At 43.3% G+C, this 17,238-nt stretch overlaps 1 protein-coding gene across 4 annotated transcripts in view; it reads left to right on the top strand.

Annotated features, from left to right (window-relative positions):
• Nucleotides 1-17,238, top strand: part of ralgapa2 (Ral GTPase activating protein catalytic subunit alpha 2) — a 564,036-nt gene that overhangs the window by 273,957 nt on the left and 272,841 nt on the right. The window contains exon 34 of one of the 4 annotated variants that reach the window (XM_060831797.1): nucleotides 13,561-13,631. The exons of the other annotated variants lie outside the window; for them this stretch is intronic. Within the exon in view, the coding sequence (XP_060687780.1) occupies nucleotides 13,561-13,612 (52 nt within the window). The 3' untranslated portion in view covers nucleotides 13,613-13,631. Of the gene's footprint in view, nucleotides 1-13,560; nucleotides 13,632-17,238 lie in introns of those variants that run through there. 4 annotated transcript variants of the gene reach the window in all.

The raw sequence follows: 17,238 nt of genomic DNA, 5'->3' as shown, positions 1-17,238 counted from the left end.
TTTGGTGATAGTGACCACAATTCAATTATGTTTACTTTAGTGATGGAAAGGGAGAGGTATACAACAGAGGGCAAGAGCTACAGCCAGGGGAAAGGCAATTACAATGCGATTAGACAGGATTTAGGATGCATACGATATAAGGAAACTCAGGGGATGGGCACGATAGAATTGTGGAGCTTATTCAAAGAACAGCTACAGTGTGTCCTTGATGAGTATGTACCAGTTAGACAGGGAGGAAGTTGTTGAGAGCAGGAGCTGTGGTTTACTAAGGAAGTTGAATCTCTTGTCAAGAGGAAGAAGAAGGCCTATGTTAGGATGAGATGTGAAGGTTCAGGGAGATTGAGAGTTACAAGATAGCCAGGATAGACCTGAAAAGAGACCTAAGGCGAGTGAGGAGGTGACATGAGAAGTTGTTGGCAGATAGGATTCGGGAAAACCCTAAAGCTTTCAGTAGGTATATAAGAGATAAAAGAATGACTAGAATAAGATTAGAGCCAATCAAGAACAGTTGTGGGAAGTTGTGCGTGGAGTCAGAGGAGATAGGGGAAGCACTAAATGAATATTTTCTGTCAGTACTCACACTGCAAAAAGACAATGTTGTCAAGGAGAATACGGAGAAACAAGATTAGATTGAAGTTCACAAGGAGGAGGTGTTAGCAATTCTGGAATGTGTTAAAATGGATAGGTCCCCTGGGCCAGATGGCATTTATCTGAGGATTCTCTGAGAAGCCAGGGAGGAGATTGCAGAGCTTTGGCTTTGATTTTTATGTTGTCATTGTCTACAAGAATAGTGGCACAAAACTGGAAGACAGCAAATGTTGTCCCCTTGTTCAAGAAGGGGAGTAGAAACAACCCTGGTAATTATAGATCAGTGAGCCTTACTTCGGATGTGGGTAGTGTTGAAAAGATTATAAGAGTCAGGATTTATGATTTATAATCATCTGGAGAGGAATAAGTTGATCAGGGGTAGTCGAAATGCTTTTGTGAAGGATAGGTCATGCATCATAAACCTTATTGAGTTCTTTGAGATGGTGACCAAACAGGGTGATGAGGGTAAACCAGTTGATGTGGTGTATATGGATTTCAGTAAGGTGTTTTGATAAGGTTCCCCATGGTAGGCTATTGCACAAAATATGGAGGCATGGGATTGAGGGCAGTTTAATGGTTTGGATCAAAAATTGACTAGCTGAAAGAAGACGGAGTGTGGTGGTTGATGGGAAATGTTCATCCTGGTGTTCAGTTACTCGTGGTGTACTGCAATAATCTGCTTTAGGTCCATTGCTGTTTGTCATTTTTATAACCAACCTGGATGAGGGCAGAGAAGGATGGGGTAGTAAATTTGCAGACAACACTAAGGTCAGTACACTTGTGGTTAGTATTGAAGGATGTTGTAGGTTCTGGAGAGACATAGATAAGCTGCAGAGCTGGGCTGAGAGGTGACAAATGGAGTTTAATGCAGGAAAGTGATAGGTGATTCACTTTGGAAGGAGTAACAGTAATGCCAAGTTGGCCAAATGGTAAGATTCTTGGTAGTGTAAATGAGCAGAGGGATCTCAGTGTCTGTGTACATAGATCCCTCAAAGTTGCCACCAACGTTAAGAAGGCATATGGTGTGTTAGCCTTTATTAGTAAAGGGATCGAGTTTCAGAACCATGAGGTCATGCTGCAGCTGCACAAAACTCTGGTGCGGCCGCACCTGGAGTATTGCATGCAGTTCTGGTCACTGCATAATAGGAAGTATGTGGAGGCTTTGGAATGGGTTCAGAGGAGATTTACTAGGATGTTGTCTCATGGAGGGAAGGTCTTACGAGGAAAGCTTGAGGGACTTGAGGCTGTTTTTGTTAGAGAGAAGAACAATGAGAGGTAACTTAATTGAGACATGTAAGATTAACAGAAGGTTAGATAGGGTGGATGGTGAGAGCCTTTTCCCCGGATGGTGATGGCTAGCATGAGGGGGCATGGCTTCAAATTGAGAGGTGATAGATATAGGACAGATGTCAGAGGTAGTTTCTTTACTCAGTAGTAGGGGCATGGAACGCACTGCCTGCGACAGTAGTAGAGTTGCTGACTTGATGGGCATTTAAATGGTCATTGGGCAGGCATATGGACGAGAATTGAATAATGTAGGTTAGACAGGCTTCAGATTGATTTCACAGGACAGCACAACATTGAGGGTTGAAGGGCTTCTACTGTGCTGTTATGTTCTAAGCCCTTTAGGTACTTTGCCTTCTTTGTTCTTCTCATTTGCATACTCTGTTCCTATTCTTTCCCTGAGAGACTATGTTTTCAGAATTACATTTCTGAAATCAAATTACAATAGGGAAAGAAAAATGTGGCCTCTTATAGAATCCTTTTGCCTCCTATGTCAGTGATTAATATCTGCCCCTGATGATTTGTATTTTTATTCCTTGATGTTTCTTCCCAGACTATTATGTTCAATCTCTGTCTCACCTTGCCTAATTTTAAAACCTTTGTTTGCGACTTCTTTTCCTTACTCAATTTCACAGCAAGATTGAATTTAATATTGTCACTCTTAGCTAGATGGCCCTTACCAATTCCAGAAAACCATCCTACATTTGTTGCCTTCGCGCTATTTTGCACCTTTGAGTCTATGTGAAAATTGAAGTCTCCAAATTTTACCACTGTTATTGTAATAAGCTTTTTTGACATCCGTACATTTCACTACTCTATCATCATAACAATCTCTAGATTTCTCACCTAGCAGGTGGTGCATGGTCCATTCCATTCCGGAATGCAGATCTTTTACTTAACAACTACTGCAATCTTCAACTTGCCATGAGTCATATCTTGGTTGATGTATCAAATATTTTTAGCATCAGTACATGGTTTTTCATACTGGATTAAAGCTTGGAGAAATTGCACTTTCAATATAATGTATCAAGACATTAATTTTATTCAATATGATTTTGCAGCATTTGTGTTGGGGAGAGATATTAATGCTTGAATTGTACTGTAGTTTGAAGATGACATTGCACATTTGTAACACTTTGATGTAATGAGCCCATTCAAAATCAAAAAATACTGACCTGCCAGAAGTATTACGAAATGGGATGTGCATCAGTTTATGTCAGGAAAGATACATCAAGGCATCCTAAAAAAAAAAGCCCGCCTGAAATTATTCATCAACTTTTGAGGACCAAGATAGTTGTGTAGCATGTAACTAGGACTCCTATTGGGATAAAGCACTACAAACTGTGATGTCGGATACACGGAACAGTAACAAATGTCTCTTACTCTTCACACCTGTAACTCTTCTCATTCTCTGCCAACTTGATAATTTCAGGCTAAATTTGTTTTCACTTTGTATCGTAGAATTTTGCAACACAGAAAGAAGTCAGCCTGCTCATTGTGTCTGTTTCTCTGAATAAGCTTTTCACTTAGTTGTTTCCCATTACATTTCTGAAATCCTTTTAATTTTTTTCCTTTTAAATATTCATCCAAACAGCTTAATCAAACTGTAGCTTATATACAATTATTAGTTTAGTGTTAACATGGCCTCTTTACTTTTGCAATCTGTCTAAATATCCGCTAATAAGACCTGGAATCTCATAGTTTTTGGTTGCCATGGTTAAACACATCACAGAGCACATTAAATAATGAATGCAGTCATGTCTGATTCCACAGATGTTTCAGCAGCCATCCAGACACTAGTGACACTGTGGGTCATCAAATCTCACTAAAACTTCATATGGAATTCCGATTCTTCAGTTTATCAGACCTAGTTCTGAACTTCTTCAAAAGTTGCTCTGTCATGGACTGTCCTAACAACTGATAATATTCAGATTGTTTGCCCTCCTTTCCTGGACCAAGTGTGGGTGCAATTCTAGCTTTATCATTGATAGTTTTGCAAAGATAGTATTACCCCAGGCTTTCCCTGAGCTTCAATCACTCATTTTTACAAGCAAATATTATTTCCTTTTCCCTCCACTGTCCATTGCACTGAACTGTTAGCTAAGAACAGACTTCAGTCCCACAGCTAAGCGTAAAACGTTTCCCTAGAATGAGACCTTACTGCTTGGACCGTGCTCCAGCAACACTATTCAGTTTCAGGATGGACCTTCTCTCTACTCCTAGGTACCTCACTATCTCAGCAAAGAAACATACATTTGCTTCCATTATGTCCAACTAACTTCCAACAGAACAATTTGCTAATCCTCAAACTATTCAGGGTAATCTATTGAAAACATCACAACAAGCCCCACCCTTAATCCTAAGCATGGTGTGACAATTGTGATATTATGTTACCTAAACATTGCAGTTCTCTAGCTAACCTCCTCTCCACTTATATTGGTTGGGACCAGGTGGACCTCGACGATGAGTTTTTTGATTGGCTGAGGTTAACAATCTCAATCAGGAAAGTCTTGTCTGACCAATAAAAACCAGGAGGTAGAATCTGCTCAGTTGAGGACTGCCTCCAAGCTGGCTAGCCACAGCCAATGTACTGTACACAAGTAAATAAAGGGTGACTAGCTGATGGGAACTGGGCTGTATGCAGTTATTTCAGAAAATCACAATAAATGCCTGAAGAACATTTGCTTGCTACAATCATCTTGGAGTTGGGGGTAATAATTTCTGGCATCATACCTCTATTTTGGAAGCTTGACTCATTTGACCCTGCTGTTGAAGACTGGGCTCTGTATGTGGAAAGAATCTTTTTTTTTCTAGGCAAGGGACATTGGAGCAGATGAAAAGCAAGGAGTAATTTTTCTGACTGTGTGTGTGTGCACACCGTCTTTCAGTTATAATAGGCGTCTTTCAGTTATAATAGGCTTAACTTTCCCAGAAGCCCTTCCAAGAGTTGAGAGCTGGTTAAGAAATATTACAACCCCCAACCTCTTCTAATCCTGAGACGTTCTCGGCTTTATTTGGCTGTTGGAAAACATGGGTAATCTGTATCACAAGTTTTGATGAGATTAAGATGATTGGCCGAGGCATGTGATTTTGGACTAACTCTGAATGAGATGCTGAGAGAACGTTTGATATGTGGGGTTAGTGACATAACCATACAAAGTGCGAATAGCTGAAGACCAACTGGACTTCAAACAGGCACTGCAGCTGGCTTTGAGATTAGAAAATGCTGCAAGTAGAGCATGGGAACTACAGGGCATCCCAATAGAAGTGGACAACCTCACCTGTCAAACTGAGCTTGGGGAACACCATTTGAGTGTAGGCAATTGCAGAGCCTCATGTAGGACATGTCCAGAGCAGAGGGACCTTAGGCCAACCAACAATAGAAGCCCACAACAAAGCCAAGCCTCGGCCAAGTTGCAAAACAGTTCTTCGGGATCTGGGCTGGTAAGCCACGTAGTTGCTGCCATTATGAAGACTCTAGATAACAAAAGAATCCGACAAGGCCTGATTTGAGTAAGAAAACTCATAGGCCAGTACCCAGGAAAGTAGATACCCTTGAAGGTCCACTACATTTGGGTTGGAACAATGAAATTGCTTTGTCACACCTAAATCGGAACCAATTCAACTTAACGTGTGGCTAAATGGTCACCAGTTCCCACGCAGGCTGGTACCAGCACAGCTGTATCTGTGGTTGCAGAATCTATCTTTACCAAGATTTGCTCAGGACTCTGACCTTTTAAGTTGCACAAAACCTCAGCCACACTGAGAATGTACACTGGGGAACTATTACAAATTAAAGGTGAAATTTCAGCTCTGATCTCCTACGCAAAGCAGTTGATGCAGTTTCCATTGATGGTAGTAAAAGGCTTTGGACCAAGTCTATTGGGGTGGAATTGGTTGAGAAAGATTCACGTAGATTGACTCAACATTTTTCAGTTGGAAAATGGCTGACTCAGTGAAGTCCTGGTGAAATAACAGATGTTTTTCAAGAAGGGCTTGTGACTATCGAAGGGGCCAAACCAACTTTATTTGTTGATCAGGACACAAGATGTTGTAAGGCCTGCCCAGTGCCATTTTGCTTGTGGCTGGAGAACGAAGGAATCATTGAACCAGTGCAGTTTGCAGAATGGGAAGCACCAGTCGTACCAATTATGAAGCCTGATGGCTCAGTTTCCCTTTGTGGGGATTTTAAGGTAACAGTAAACTGCTTCTTGCAACTGGATAAATACCCGATCCCTCCCATTGAAGACTTATGCACAAAGTTGGCGGGAGGGGGTTGGGCTTTCCTTTACAAAGCTGGACATGAGCCGCACATACCTGCAATTGCAACTGCATGAGCTGTCCCAGACGTATGCTACAATTAACACCTATAAAGGTTTATATCCATATACAAGGCTGCTATATTTACTATGCAGGAGTAAAACATACCTGGTCCCTCAGAACAACCGGAGAACCTGTCAGAAGCCGCAAGTGCTCCCCTTCTCGCTCCTGTTGAGAACACCCCAGAGTCCAAACTGGATTCAGCTTAAATAGCTTTGTTGCTGGAAGAGCAGAAGGAAACTCTCCCAAGAGAATGCAAGAGAACTGGCTGTGGTCCGGTGCATGCCACGCATGTCTGAGTCTGAATCAGAGGAACCTGACTGGGGCGAAAGAGAAGCTATAAGCGAACGACCAGGCCAACAGTCCTGGACTTAGAGGGTGAAGGATGTAGTGATTGGAACCAGGTGAACTTCGACTATGAGGTTCTTGATTAGGATAACCTGGGTCAATCAGGAAAGCCTTTGCTGATCAACATGACCAGGAGATAGAATCTCCTCAGTTGAGGACTGACTCTGAGCTGGCTGGCCACAGCCAGTGATACTAATATGGTTTTGCTTTTGGTTTTATTTGTTTGTGGGGAACTGGCTCATGAGTCGGCTGGCCACATCCAGTGGACAGGGGTGCCTGGATCTTGAGCTGGTTGACTACAATCAGTGGTATTGCAGTTTTTGAGAACTGATTTCTGAGTTGGCCTGCCACAATCGGTGTTTTACGTTTTTTTTGGTAACTGATTCCTGAACTGACTGGTCACAGCCAGTTTGTTACTGAGAATTGATTTCTGAGCTGGCTGGGTACGTAGTCAGTGTACACTGTTTCATTTTAGTTCTCATTAGGGAACTGTTGTTTTTTAACTTCACTGGCTGGTTGCAGCCTGTATTACGTTTTTTGTTTTTTGGGCAAGGACTATGATGATTTTGTGGCAGGGATTGGTACTTGCACTACGGTTTTTAGTATTTGCACTTGCTTTTTGCAAGTGTTTTCATCTTTTGTTTGGACTGAGCCTATGAGAGTCAATTGTGTCTCCTTGTGTGTGCCTGGGCCTCTCTGGGTACAAAAAACCTCTGCAGATATTGAACATCTGTGTGTTTGCAGGTGGTGTGCATTCATTGCCTTTGGACGTGAACTTTGCCTTCGGGTGTGGGCTCAGCTTTTTTTGATGATCAGGTTTATCATTAGGACTGTATTGTGTCTCCTTGAGTCTGGCATGCCTTACTCTCGGTTGGAAGGTTCGTAGGTTGTCCTGAAAACTGTTACCCCAAGAGTCGGAGTGCGGATCGGTTGTCCCGTGAACCAGATGGTGAGTAGGCTGTCCCAAGAGCTGGAAGATGGGGAGGCCAACCCAATGCCAGTCGCCTCGAGAGCCACAGGATGGGTAGGCCATTCTGAGCGCCAATGTCCTGGGAGGTATAGGGTTGAGCTATCCGAGAGTTGGCTAGGTGGTGTGTTAGGGTGGTCCACAGGCCGAATAGTACGTTCCGGCAGGCATGACCCGGACAGTGCATAGGGGCAAACCAAGAACCAGAGGGCGGGGTAGGCTGTAATTTGCACTGTCATCCTGGCAATGTAGTGGGATGGGCCATCCTAGAGGTGGCCAGAAGCTGGGAAGGGGTGGTCTGGAAAGCCAGAAAGTGGGTAGGCTGTCCTGGTTGTCATTGTCCTGGGGTGTTAACAGGGTGGGCTGTCCTAGAGGTGGCTGGAAGGTGTGTCAGAGTGGACCAAGAGCCGGAAGGTGCTTTGGGGAAGACCGAGAACCGGAAAGAGCATAATGGCAGGCTACCAATATGTGGCCAGAAGTTGGGAGAGGCGCACCGTTTGCTTGTTTACCAGGGGTGTTTGTGTTGTATGCACTGTTCTCTTATTCGATTGATCAGACTATTTTGTATGTGTTTGTGTCTACTGTTTTCTCTTTGGTAAGTCAGGGTGGGATTTGGAGTCCCCATTTCACTATGAATTGGTTGTATGGTAAGGTTTGGAGTTTGGCCTTGCTGCCCCTTTCCCCTTTAAGTTGCTGTTTACTGTAAACTACTGTTAATAAACTATATTTTATGCTTTAAATGAGAAAATGCAACAAAAGTAGTCCCTACTAATTGATTCAACATCTACTCAGCATAGCCACTCAGCAAATCTGTCATCAGGCTTGGTCACAAAGTTAGTCAAAATTGACCACCGTCTGAAGGACTTCATTTCTTCTGGGATGTAACCTGATCTCCAGCTGACAACACTGCACAAGTAACCTGAGTTCCATTGATATGTTCTTCAAGTCTGCCACATACCAACAGAACTTTGTCATCTTGGTTAAGATGGTGTAGCTCCACCAATGTTATCTTCAAGTGACAGCAATAGCTGCAGCAACTGTGCATTGGTTCATTCAGAAATTTGGAATTTAAGTCTCTATCTTTTTCAGTTTACCTGCACTCTTCTGATAGACTCATCATCTTCTGAACTCTGCTGTCTGCTTTCAACCAGAAGTTTTGGTTTCCAATTTTCACCTTCAGACTTGGTTTGCTTAGCAACTAAATGGGTCAGATTAAATTTCAGATTCCAGTTTCAATTAGGGAGTGTCTCAAAAATGTAAGCTGTTCACTCTGATTCCAACAAATTTGATAGATTGAGTCCAAAATTCTACATTAACTATTGATTTTTGTTTTCTTCTCTATAACTTTGCCATATTCTCTTTTATATCACATTCCTTCATTTTATCAACAAGCTTGTGCATAGAGTTATGATAGAACAACATAAATCATTCCTTTAACCCATGGGAATGCCACAATCTGCATGTTCCCCTGCAAGCCACTTAGCCCCCTGAGTTGGAAATATATTGCTATTTCTTCACTGTTGCTGGGTCAGAATCCTGGATTTCCGTCCCCGACAGCATTGTGGGTCTACATACAGCAAATGGGCTGCAGCAGTTCAAGAAGGCAACTCATCGTCTCAAGGGAGAATGCTAGCCCAGCCAATGTTCCCCTTGTCCCATGTGTAAAATTTCTAAAATGTGATGCCCTCTGCTTGTCATCTTAAACTTCTATTCCTTGATTCTTTTCAAGGGGGACATGCATCACGGGCATGGCCCGTGTTTTTCGCATGTCTGATGGCACTTGAATTGAGTGGCTTGCTGGACCAATTGAGAAAACAGTTGAAGTTGACCATGTTTCTGTGGCCCTGGAATTACATGTAGGCCAGATTAGGTGAAGATAGCTTGCATCCCGAAAGGTTTTGCAATGGGTGTTGGAGAAGTTCACTGTCCCTTTCTGGTCCCACCACACCACTGGCTATAAAATGAACTGAATCCCAAGCAATCTCATAAAGCTGCACTACTGCAGATGCTGGGAACTAGAGTCTAGATTAGAGTGGTGCTGGAAAAGCACAGCAGTTCAGGCAGCATCAGAGGAGCATGAAAATCGACATTTCGGGCAAAAGCCCTTCATCAGGAATAGAGGCATAGTGCCTGCAGAGTGGAGAGACAAATGAGGGGAGTGGGGTGGGGAGAAAGTAGCAAAGAGTACAATGGGTGAATGGGGGTGGGGATGAAGGTGATAGGTCAGAGAGGAGGATGGAGTGGATAGGTGGAAAAGAAGATAGACAGGTTGGACATCCTGAAGACAGTGCTGAGCTGGAAGATTGGAGCTGGGGTGAGTTGGGGGAAGGGGAAATGAGGAAACTGGTGAAATTCACATTGATACCATGGGGTTGAAGTGTTCTGAGGTGGAAGATGAGACGTTCTTCCTCCAGGCGCTGGGTGGTGAGGGAACGGCGGTGGAGGAGACCCAGGACCTGCATGTCCTTGGCAGAGTGGGAGGGGGAGTTAAAATGTTGGGCCACAGGGTGGTGGGGTTGATTGGTATGGATGTCCCAGAGATGTTCCCTGAAGCGCTCTGCTAGGAGGTGTTCAGTCTCCCCAATGTAGAGGAGACCGCATCGGGAGCAACGGATGCAATAAAAGATATTGATGGATGTGCAGATAAAACTTTGATGGATGTGAAAGGCTACGTTGGCACCTTGGATGGAGGTGAGGGAGGTGGTGTGGGCGCAGGTTTGCAATTCCTGTGGTGGCAGGGGAGGGTGCCAGGAAGGGAGGGTGGGTTGTTTGGGGGGTGTGAACCTAACCAGGTAGTCACGGAGGGAACGGTCTTTGCGGAAAACGGAAATGGGTGGGTAGGGAAATATATCACTGGTGGTGGGGTCCGTTTGGAGGTGGCAGAAATGCAGTCGGATTATGTGGTTTATATGAAGGTTGATAGGGTGGAAAGTGAGCACCAGGGGGGTTCTGTCCTTGTTACGGTTGGAGGGGTGGGGTTTGAGGGCGGAGGGGGCGGGATGCGTTGGAGGGCATCTTTAACATGTGGGAAGGGAAATTGCGGTCTCTAAAGAAGGAGGCTATCTGGTGTGTTCTGTGGTGGAACTGGTCCTTCTAGGAGCAGATATGGCGGAGGAGGAGGAATTGAGAATACGGAGTGGCATTTTTGCAGGAGCTGCAGTGGGAAGAGGTGTAATCCAGGTAGCTGTGGGAGTCGGAGGTTTGTAAAAAAAATGTCACTGTCAAGTCGGTCGTCATTAATGGAGATGGAGAAGTCCAGGAAGGGGAGGGAGGTGTCAGCGATGGTCCAGGTGAATTTAAGGTTGGCTGGAATGTTTTGGTGAAGTTGATGAATTGCTCAACCTCCTCATGGAAGCATAAAGTGGCATCAATGCAGTCATCATTGTAGCGGAGGAAGAGGTGGGGAGTGGTCCTGGTGTAACCACAGAAGGTGGACTGTTCTATGTAGCCAACAGGGAGACAGGCATAGCTGGGGCCCATACGGGTGCCCATGGCTACCCCTTTGGTCTGGAGGAAGTGGGAGGATTTGAAGGAGAAATTGTTATGGGTGAAGACCAGTTCCGCCAAACGAATAAGAACGTAGGTGGAAGGGTACTGTTGGGGATGTCCGGAGAGGAAGAAACTGAGGGCTTGGAAGCTCTGGTCATGGCGAATGGAGGTGTTGAGGGATTGGATAGCCATGGTGAAGATGAGGCATTGGGGGCCAGAGAAACGGAAGTCTTGGAGGAGGTGGAGGGCATGGGTGGTGTCTCAAATGTGTGTGGGGAGTTCCTGGACTGGGGGGGATAGGACAGTGTCAAGATAGGTGGAAATGAGTTCGGTGGGGCAGGAGCATGCTGAGGCAATGGGTCGGCCAGGGTGCTCAGCTTGTGGAAATTGGGAAGGAGGTAGAATCGGGTGGTGCGGGGTTCCCAGACTGAGGTTGGAAGCTGTGGATGGGAGATCTCCTGAGGTGATGAGGTTCTGTATGGTCTGGGAGATGACGGTTTGGTGATGGGGGGTGGGGTCAGGGTCAAGGGGTGGTAGGAGGAGGTGTCTTCGAGTTGGTGTCTGGCTTCAGCGGTGTAGAGGTCAGTGTGCCAAAGTACCACTGCACTCCCTTTATCTGCTGGCTTGATGGTGAGATTGGGATTGGAGCAGAGGGAGTGGAGGGCTGTGCATTATGAGGGTGAGAGGTTGGAGTGGGGGAGGTGGGTAGACAGGTTGAGGCGGTTCATGTCTCGGCAGCAGTTGGAAATGAGATCGAGGGCATGTAATAGACCAGCACTGGGTGTCCAGGTGGATGGAGTGTGTTGGAGGCGGGCAAAGGGGTCCTCGGAAGGTAGGTGGGAGTCCTGATTGTAAAAGTAAACTCGGAGGCGGAGGCGGCGGAAGAGGTGTTCGACGTCACGGCATGTATTAAATTAATTGTGAGGACAGAGGGGGATAAAAGTGAGCTCTTTGCTGAGGACTGATCGTTCATCCTCAATGAGGGGGAATGGTGAAAACTCGGAAGGGCTGGGAGCTAGGACCTGGTGGAGGTGTGGAGCTGGGAGTGGGGGTGGAGCCTGTAACTGGATTGGGCGTGGTGTGAGTCAACTGAGTTTTTACAGTCATTGGTAAAGAGTTGGATGGTCACCATTAGAGACTAGCTTTTCATTCCACGTGTATTAACTCAGTTTAAATCCCATCGTTTGCACTGACAAGATTTGAACTCATATCCCCAGAGCATTAGCTTGGGCCTCTGGATCACTAATCCAGTGACTGTAGATTGCTGCTGACTTGCAGCTGAAATTGTAACATATAACATTCTAAGTAGTCAATGCTATGCAATCTTCTCAAGGATGCACGAGAATTGCTCTTGATCAGAATTTACTGTGTTACCTCTATTATGCTGCTATAATTTGAGTTTTTTGACCTAGCTAATTGGTTTTTTGAAAATGGCTGCTCTTATCTGATTTTTTTTGTAAAAAGATTCGCCTCCATATATAACTGAGCATGTCTTAAGTTTAATCATTAAGCCCGACTCACTGGAGAGAATGTTGAATCATGAAATCCAGGATAATGTATGTTTTCACTTTTGTCTAGGTTTGACTATGTAGAGCCACACAGACACTGAAAGACACCAGATATTACAAAACTGTACCTTTTGCCTCTGCTTTTCCATTATGTTTATTTTATTCGAAGTATGGCGTGTTGGTAGTACCTCTACCCCTGCACCAGGAGACCTGGGTGCAAGATGCACATGCTCCGGAGCTGTGTCATAACATCACTGAAGAGGTTGATAGTGGTTAATTTTTTTTTTAAAAAAAGAGGCAAATAGATTTTAGTGACCTCCTATTGAAATTGTTTCAAAAATGTAACAATTTTTATTGACCTTGCAATTTTGTAATGGATGAATGTACTCGGACAAGAGCAATTTTGTTCTAAACATATCCGTTCCATATAATGGGAAGAAAACTACTCGACTGTTTTGATGGAAGCTTTTTTGTGAAGATGAATAAACTATGTCTGCTGTTTTATTTTACTTTAATCTTTATTCAAGAAGTAAATCTTTAATTCTGATATATGTATTTGCGACCTGAGAAAAAGAACAAAATCCTAACTCCTAAAATTAGGTGTACCTACTTACATTTCGAAGTTCTGTATCTGAAAAGTTTAATAACACCTCAGCAGGATCCTTGTGCCTATTGTCTGGCTATGAACCACAGGGACCATTACAGCATGTCTGTTTACTGAGAGCTTACTACATGGAGCAGTTGCTAAGCTGAGGTGCACGGCACTTCTCTTGTCATTATGGTACACTGAGATCATTTCAGTAGATAACATGCAAACATTGCTGATGCTCCTTGGTTGTGACAATTATACCAAGTAATGTTTCTAAATCGTTCATACAGAACGAAGGCTGTGTAATTATTAAATTCTTGACATAGAATCAAAGCTATTTCTGAGAAGGTGGGTTATGCAATAACCATAACTAAATTTTTCAATCATGTTCTTAATGTATGCCAAAACTGTGTCGGAACATTAAAAGTATAATATAAATAGTATTTGTTTTTTTGTTTCATTTTCAGCATACTGCCAAAGCATTTGTGTCAGAGTTTGCCATTATCCTCTCATGTCTAATCCTAGGACAAATTCCATTCCATCTTGTTCTTTCCCTGTTGGACTACCCAGTTCCAGTGAGGCTTCTCACTGCGGTAAACAAATTACACATTTAAGCACATACATTCCTCAGAGTCATCCGTAAACATGTTCTGTAGCTTGTGTATATTTTGATTGTCTATGCAGATATCCCATGCAATTGCAAATTAGATACAGTTTTTAAAAGTAATATTTCAAATTATATGAGAGTAATTATTAGAAATGAGTTGCATTGTCACGTCATTTAATACCTTTACTAAGAGTTTGTGTTTAAGATAGACTCATCAAGAAGCAAAATCTTGAACTGGCTTCGGCTTCTTTAGTACTCTGCTTATTGCATATCAATTTTGTATATGCAACAACATATGTTCAACCAGTAATGAACTACAATGAGGCAAGCATAGCCTTTCGTACATGAAAAAATCCAGCTAAATGAACACACAGTCTATCATGAAACTTGATATTAATGAGAGGCTTTCCTCCATTTGTTAGTGTCTGATACATGTATTACATTTGATGACAATGTCCTCTGTTTGGAGATCCCTGGCCACGAAATAGTCCCATGAGTTCTTGCTCAATACTTGGTTTGCCTCAATGTCCTTGGTAAATCCTCTGAAAAGTATAATTCCATAATATGCAGGAAATTACCAGTCAGCCATAAAAAAATTAAGCCCTTGATGATGGAGAAGTGCTTCCTATAATGGAAGGAATTCTTCATAATAGGGTCTGTGACTGAGCTCTATAGTATCTTTGTATTTAATACTGTCACACAATGATGCACGTGTAGTTTCTGACCTGACTTATTGTACTTCAAGTACAGTGAAAAGCTTTGTTTTGTGAGCAGTGCAGACAGATGATAACAAGCAAGGACATAAATATCATAGGGTGCTTAGAGCAAGGCATACAAGGTTACATCTGCACAGGAGGTGTGCAAAGCAAGATCAACATGATTTGAAGTTAGAGAGGTCCATTCAATAGACTAATAATAGCAAGGAAGAACCTGTTCTTGAACTTCTTGGTGTGTGTGTGTGTGTGTTCAACCTTCTATGTCTTCTGCCTAATGGAAGAGATTAGAAGAGAGCATCATCAGAGTGGGATGGGTCTTTGATAGAAGCCTTTCTGTGGCAATAAGAAGTGTAAATGGACTCCCTGGACGGAAGGTTGGCTTTCATGATGGTCTGGGCTGTGCACACACCTTTCTGTAGTTTCTTATAGTTCTGGGCAGAGCAGTTGACGTACCAGTTGATTTCTGTGCATCTGTAAAAGTTGGTGAGGGTCCTTATGAGCATGCCAGATTTGCTAAGCTGTCTGAGGAAGAGAGGCATAGTTGTGCCATCTTGACTGTCACATCAAGGTGGGAGTTTGAGGACAGATTGTTGGTTATCATCACTCCTAGTAACTAAATGCTCTCAAACCACATCATCTCAGCTCTATTGATGTTGCTTTTGTTCATCCTTGATGAAGTGAATATTGTTTGATGAGGTTGGCTAAGAAATGCTTTTTGTCAGTCCCAAATCATGTTCATCACGAATGAATATATCAGCTGTGAGTTGAGAAAGAGCATCTGATGTCTGATGCTTATTTTCAATATGCTGAGTCTCTTATTGGAGCATAAGAATGGATGTGGCCATTCAGCCCCTGGCATTCAATGAGATCATGGCTAATCTGTGGCCTAACTTCATATACCCACCTTTGGCTCAGATCCTTTAATCGCTTTATATTAGAGTTCCAAACCTCTACCGTTTGTATATAAAAATGCTCCCAAACACCCCTTCTGAACTGCCTGTAGCTAATTTCTAGACTATGACCCCTAGTTCTAGAATACCCAACCAGTGGAAATAGTTTACATTTATTTACTGTCTTTTCCTGTTATTGCATTAAAGACTGAAATCCTAGAGAAAACAGATCTATTTTGTATAACCTCTACACAAATGTAATTCCTGATGTCCAGGTATAATTCTAGCAATCTCAAACATCTAAGAAAACCATTACTTAGGAGGAGGGCATTTTTGCTAAATTTATTTCATTCAGAAAGGAGACCATAGGTTTATGATCAGCCTCATTGGAAGGCAGTTTCACGAGGAAGCTCCGAGGAACAGCAGAATCTGTGGGCGTTTGTCCAAAGATGCCAGAGGATGGCATGGCAGGGCAGTTTAATTGAGTGCTTAACAAGGCATACAGGACACTTGGCTTTATCAGTTGTGGCGTAGATTACAAGAATAGAGTAGTTTTGTTGGAGCAGTACAAAACTTTGGTTAGATCACAGCTGGAGTACTCTGTATAGTTTTGATCACTACACTGTAGGAAGAATGTAATTACACTGGAGGGAGTGCCGAAGAGATACATGAGGATATTACCTGGGTTGTAGCGTTTTACCTATAAAGAGAAGCTGGATAGGCACGGATTGTATGCTTTACAACAGAAAAGGCTGGGGGATCCCGTGATTGAGCTGCATAAGACTGAGGGGCATGTACAGGGAAGCAAATGTTTTCTAAGTTGAACAATCAGCAATGACGAACAGTTGCTTTGGAGAGGATTTGAGGAAGAAAAGGGTGATGTAATGTAATGCCTGGGAGGGCATTAGAGGCAGGAAATCTTACAACCTTTAAAACATGAGAAATGATTATGCTATATAATATATACACTTCTCAATACCAAATATATGAACTCATACAGTCATAGAGATGTACAGCATGGAAACAGACCATTCGATCCAACCCGTCCATGCCGACCAGATATCCCAACCCAATCTAGTCCCACCTGCCAGCACCCAGCCCATATCCCTCCAAACCCTTCCTATTTATATACCCATCCAAATGCCTTTTAAATGTTGCAATTGTACCAGCCTCCATCACTTCCTCTGGCAACTCATTCCATACACATACCACCCTCTGTGTGAAAAGGTTGCCCCTTAGGTCTCTTTTATATCTTTCCCCTCTCACCCTAAACCTATGCCCTCTAGTTCTGGACTCTTTCTCCTCCCCCCACCCTAGGGAAAAGACTTTGTCTTTTTTACCCCATCCATGCCACTCATGATTTTGTAAACCTCAATAAAGCCACCCCTCAACGTTCAAGGGGAAGACAGCCCCAGCCTGTTCAGCCACTTTCTATAACTCAAATCCTCCTACTCTGGCAACATCCTTGTAAATCTTTTCTGTACCCTTGCAAGTTTCACAACATCTTTCCAATAGGAAGGAGAGCAGAATTGCACACAATATTCCAACAGTGGCCTAACCAATGTTCTGTACAGCCACAACATGTCCTCCCAACTCCTGTACTCAATACTCTGACCAATAAAAGAAAGCATACCAAACACTGCCTTCACTATTCTAATCTACCTGCTGCTCTACTTTCAAGGAGCTATGAAGCTGCACTCCAAGGTCTCTTTGTTCAGCAACACTCCCTAAGACCTTACCATTAATTATATAAGTCCTACTAAGATTTGCTTTACCAAAATGCAGCACCTTGCATTTATCTGAATTAAACTCCAGCCCATTGGCCCATCCGGTCAAGATCATGTAATCTGAGGTAACCCTCTTCACTGTCCACTACACCTCCAATTTTGGTGTCATCTGCAAACTTACTAACTGTACCTCTAATTCTCACAT

This window comes from Hemiscyllium ocellatum, chromosome 10 (assembly GCF_020745735.1).
Source record: "Hemiscyllium ocellatum isolate sHemOce1 chromosome 10, sHemOce1.pat.X.cur, whole genome shotgun sequence".
NCBI lineage: Eukaryota > Metazoa > Chordata > Chondrichthyes > Orectolobiformes > Hemiscylliidae > Hemiscyllium > Hemiscyllium ocellatum.
The sequence above is the reverse complement of the archived record's forward strand: the minus strand, read 5'-3'. Positions and strand labels throughout refer to the sequence as shown.